General features: G+C 37.8%; 1 protein-coding gene across 3 annotated transcripts in view; it reads left to right on the plus strand.

The window, feature by feature from the left end:
* thsd7aa (thrombospondin, type I, domain containing 7Aa) overlaps nucleotides 1-5,044 on the plus strand; it is a 176,621-nt gene that overhangs the window by 109,059 nt on the left and 62,518 nt on the right. For all 3 annotated transcript variants that reach the window (XM_014019217.1, XM_014019215.1, XM_014019216.1), the window contains exon 6: nucleotides 347-550. In XM_014019217.1, coding sequence (XP_013874671.1) covers nucleotides 347-550 — 204 coding nt within the window. The remainder of the gene's footprint in view (nucleotides 1-346; nucleotides 551-5,044) is intronic.

The raw sequence follows: 5,044 nt of genomic DNA on the forward strand, positions 1-5,044 counted from the left end.
CCGAGGACCTATCCCTGCCATCATTTACCCAGAATGCTTTGTGTGTAAATAAAATGGCCCCATCCATGTAATATATATTTTAAATTTTAGTTTAAAAATGATAAAAACTGAGCATTCTACAGCATTTTTACAGTCTTTATTTTAAAGTTAAAGTTTATGTTTATCAAATAAAGTCTAATGTTACAACTAATCATGGATCCCTTTAAAGTCTCTAAACAGCAAACAAAAGGTGTAAAATCTGAAATCAGCTTTAACACAGTAACATAATTAACCAGTCCTAAAATGCTCATCCAGTGGCACCATTAATAAAGCTGCTTTACTAATTCTTTTTTTTTTTCTTTTACAGGTTTTAAACTCAGGAAGCGAGGGATCATCAATGAGCCAACAGATGGGACTGGGAACTGCCCACATCTGGTGGAGGCAATACCATGTGAAGACCCCAGCTGCTACGAGTGGCTGGTGGTCAAACTGGAGGGGTGTATTCCCGATAACGAGAAGGATTGTGGACCAGGAATCCAAATTCCCCAAGTCCAGTGTGTCAACAGTGATGGTGAGTAGCCTTATGAAACAGTTCAGCAGAATCCATTTATCTCGGTTCAAGTAGGTCTTTAAACAAAATGTGTGGGCAGAAACAGCTTCACTGAAGAAAGCTTCAAACCTGATGGTTTTCAGATCCTAACACAAGAGGTGCGTTGGGTTTTATTTAACAGAAAATTATGCTTTCAAATGAAACATACTGTATAACAAATAATCTAAAGGTTTATTTACTGGAAATTGACATAGAAGGTATGACTTATATCACAATGATGGAACTTGCAATTATTTATTTTATAGACTTTCATGACACAGCTGCTCATCAAACACCAACATCTCTGTCTCCTCTTCCACCTCCCATATTTTACACCTTTCATGTCGACATTAAACAGTTTAAAAAAATGGCTTGTTTTTCTTCTCCAGTGACAGCTGGCAATTAATGGACACAATAGCAGGTACATTCCAGCAAATAGACAAATGGTAACAAAAGCTTTTTTAGTTTTCAATAAAAACATGAACAACAAATACATTTATTTTAATTAATGAACATAATCTGATCAGGAAGTTTTAGTTTTTCCAACCATTAAATCTAGCTGATCTAAACAAAGAAATACACACGTTTGTGTGTGAGTTCGTGGGGGTAGGTGTGTGTGTATGTGTGTGTGTTAATGAGGGCCCTGGGGAGAAACAGAAAGACAGACACAGGCAGAGATGGGGGGTTGTTAATGTGTTTCTATATTAAAGTAAACCAAGTCCCCATTCTTAGACAGAATTATACCAAGACGCATCAGCTCACGTTTTGCTAACAAACAGGGATGACTCCTGTTAAAGATGAGGTTTTAGGCAAAGATGTTGTGATTGAAGTGTGTGGGTTTGAAACTATCTTCTCGGTGCGATTTCTGATATACGGGGATGATGAGGAGGTTTGAAGCCAACCTGCCTTTGATACGGTACCTTTGTTCCACAAAGCTAAATTCTAATAGAGCCGTTAACTGTCAACATGTGAAAAGGTAAGTTGCGACTCAATAATGTGATGAAGTGATGATACAGAATATGGTCTGTGTGACCAGATGGTTGCTACATTAAATACAACAAAAGCTTCATTATTGATGACACAAAACTATAGTTAAAAAATAGTTAACCACAAAGAATATTGCTGAACTGAGTTAATTCATGTTTTAAAAACATTAGCAGGGAAACATTGGTCACACATTGAATGTGTTGCACTCCACGTCAAAGCAGATTGTGATCCACTCCTCTTTTGCCTCCATAAACTTTCCATAGTACCACTTTACAATAAGGCTCCCCTTATAGATGGCCAGATCTGTTTCTATAATCTGTAAATATTTTATAAATCATTAATAAGTGTTTATTATGCATTAATTGGGGATGAGAAAGAGACAAACTGTCTGGTTTCTTGCCAAATATTGAGCCAAATCTGTTCACATTTCAGACTAGGTTTCTATCTTGTAAGCACAATAATGATTTGGAAACACATTTTACATTTAATGTACTGTATTACTGCATCACTATTTGGCAAGAAACCAGACAGTTTTCTCTTTTTTCCTGTCCTTAATTAATGCATAATAAACACTTGTTAATGATTTATTAAGTGTTTAAAAATGACTTAATAACATATCTATAAGGGGAGCCTGATTGTAAAGTGGTTCCCTTTCCATTTTTGAAAGATTTTGTTTGTGCGTGACGTTGTCAGCTCCACCAATGATTTATGAATGGTCAGATGAAACATAGGTTGGGTCTAAATTCAGGGGCTGCAGCCTATGTGGTAGTGCGTGTTTTTGACCAGTTACGTGACTGCACCTAGCCGAAGACTGTCCCATTTCTTGAGCTGCTTCTTGTGCGGCCGACAAAACCCTGAAGATGAAAGCTGAGTGTCCTTTGTGGCTGAAGATATCACAGTCAGTTTTTACAGAAAAAAGAAAAAGGCTGAGTTTGGAAAGTCATCATGGACCAAAGATTTGGTTGTTTAGCAACTTTCCATATCCTTGTCCCCCATCGTCAAGGCAGGGGACATAGAAATACTCTCCGTCCGTCTGTCTGTTCACCTTGTGAGATGAGATAATGAAGGTGATGATTCCAACAAAAGCACCGAGCATTTGTAGATCAAAAGAGATCTTGTGATATCATGGAGTGATCACGATTTGCTACTTTTTTACCATTTTTACTCTGCACATGTGACGGTTGGTGTCCAGTTCTATCTTGTTCAACATTGCATTGCAGCTATTACAAGTATGTAACAGACGTTATTATCAGTCTACACAAACTGTACAGGGTGTGGCCTTTGGGTTGTGGTCTATAAGGTCTACAACCCCTGAATTTAGACATGGCTATGAAGACAAACTGGTCTTTGCCACCATTCCACTGAACTGGTTTGACTTGTGTTGGGGACAATGCTCATCTACTAATGCACCAAATCTTAGCAGATTTTTTTTCAGTAAAATCATCTGAGTACAGCCATTGTTGTGTTTTCTAATTTAAGTCAGTTTTGGCAGCTTTATTAAATTGGGTTGGTTTGTATACACCCAATGATTACTTTCTGACACTATAAACTGGAAAACAGTCTCAGCTAACACATCTGATTTTAGCTAAATATCTGTAAAACTGAGTACGGTATATCACCACTTTGTGTTTGCTGTGGCAGCCATTTTGAATCAAACTGGCTCAGAACTTTATAGATGTAAGTTCAATGATTACTTTCCAAAAGTTTCATTAAAATCCATTTAGTGACAAGACATTTCACTAATGGTACAGCCAAACAAAAGCAACACAAACACTCTCAAAACCATTATTGCTCTGCCTTTGCCCTCCTGGCAATAAAATAACTGAGGCCCTAATGACTCCTTCTGTGGTCCGACAACCAACCAAATCTTAACTGAAGCTGTTACAGCTTTTGATACTAATCTGGTCATTTTAGCTAAGAGGTTTAAACAGAACCTAACAGTCAAGTAACGAAATATTTGTAAAACAATGTACTTAACAGATACAACTTCATGTAGTTTTTTTGAGTCTTTTTTTTTTTCAGATATAGGAGAACTGTGTGGAAACTGTTTGAACTGGATGATGGCTGACTTTAACCCTCTGATGGATTTATCACTTTCTTCCACCACTCTTTATTATTCAGAGTCTTTTTCAGCTTACACATGAATATATAATCAGGCAAATCTTTTTGCTTCCTTGGATAAATTAATAAAAAATGCTATAAGTGACCTCATCCTGGCAGGTCCATCCTTTTTACTTTCCATCCATCTTGTGAGAGGCACTCAGCCTGAGAGGTGTGGACTCCGGTTTATTGCACCCCACTGAATCAGACATATTGGTAAATTAAATTAGCACAGTCTGCTCCTCACACTTGTCTTGGATTGAGTCTGCATTTCCTCCCCATTAACTCTGAATGTGTGTGAGGTAATCTCATCCGGATGTGGCAGCTTTGAGTAAAGGAGACGTCGAGCTTCCATCTGGTACATTTCCATGACCAGAGGTCCAGGCAGAAATAAAAAAAGAACTGGATACATTTTTATATTTATAGATCTAGTTTCTATCAAAAGCTTCCTTATGGTTTTGTTACAAGTCTTCTTTAGATTCTTTTACTTGATTGATTCCTTATTGGTTGAATTTAAATTGAAAATACAATTGGATACCTGGAGAGGGTTGAGATTAAATTGCTGACCTTTGGGCTAGAAGACAACCACTCTCACCACTAATCCATAGATGCCCCAATCCTGACTGCTGGGAGCATCTATTTATCGGGAACCACAGGCCTCACCACAAACAAAAGGCATGAAAGCCATCAGTATCATACAGACGCTTAAATGTTTGCCCCGGTATATTTGAATTGGAAGTCCTTCATTAAACCTCTGAAAATCTGATATATCTTCCATCGTCAGCACGTCAGCATCCCTCAGAATTGTTCTTAGCAGGTCTGTTATTGATCCATTGTTGTGTCCTTCTGATGGAAATGGATCTGTTCTTTCCCCCTGGGGTCTGAGACGTGTCATTGGATTCGCTGGTTGTCAATCTTTCAACCATTCACAATGAGCTTTTCACACATGTCTTTTCAGTGAAAGGATGAGTTACAATTCAATGTAATGAAGAAAGTGAACAGAGTAAGGACAGCTTTCAGGTGATCAATACAGAACATTTCAGCAACTCAGAGAGCTGACTGCTTTCAAAGAAGAAACCCTTAAAGCAGTAAAAACACACTAACCTAGTCTATTAAGAGCAGTCAGTTCAGACTGACAACATGGCTTCAACTCGCTTGATTCTACAAGGCTTCCACAGTATGCCAGGTCTGCATCATTTCTGAAAGCTAAACAATTTCTCATCCTACACCTTTGTCTTCCTTTAGTTCACACCAATCCTGCACTGGATGCCTTTGAAAATTGTATTTTTCTGCTATGGCTCCTCCTCTTGTTTGGCTGAAAAAAAAGAAAAACAAATGAAAAATGCTTATCTAAGTGGAAATAATGGAAAAATCGCTAAGCTATATATA

This window comes from Austrofundulus limnaeus, unplaced genomic scaffold (assembly GCF_001266775.1).
Source record: "Austrofundulus limnaeus strain Quisiro unplaced genomic scaffold, Austrofundulus_limnaeus-1.0 Scaffold212, whole genome shotgun sequence".
Classification (NCBI taxonomy): Eukaryota; Metazoa; Chordata; class Actinopteri; order Cyprinodontiformes; family Rivulidae; genus Austrofundulus; species Austrofundulus limnaeus.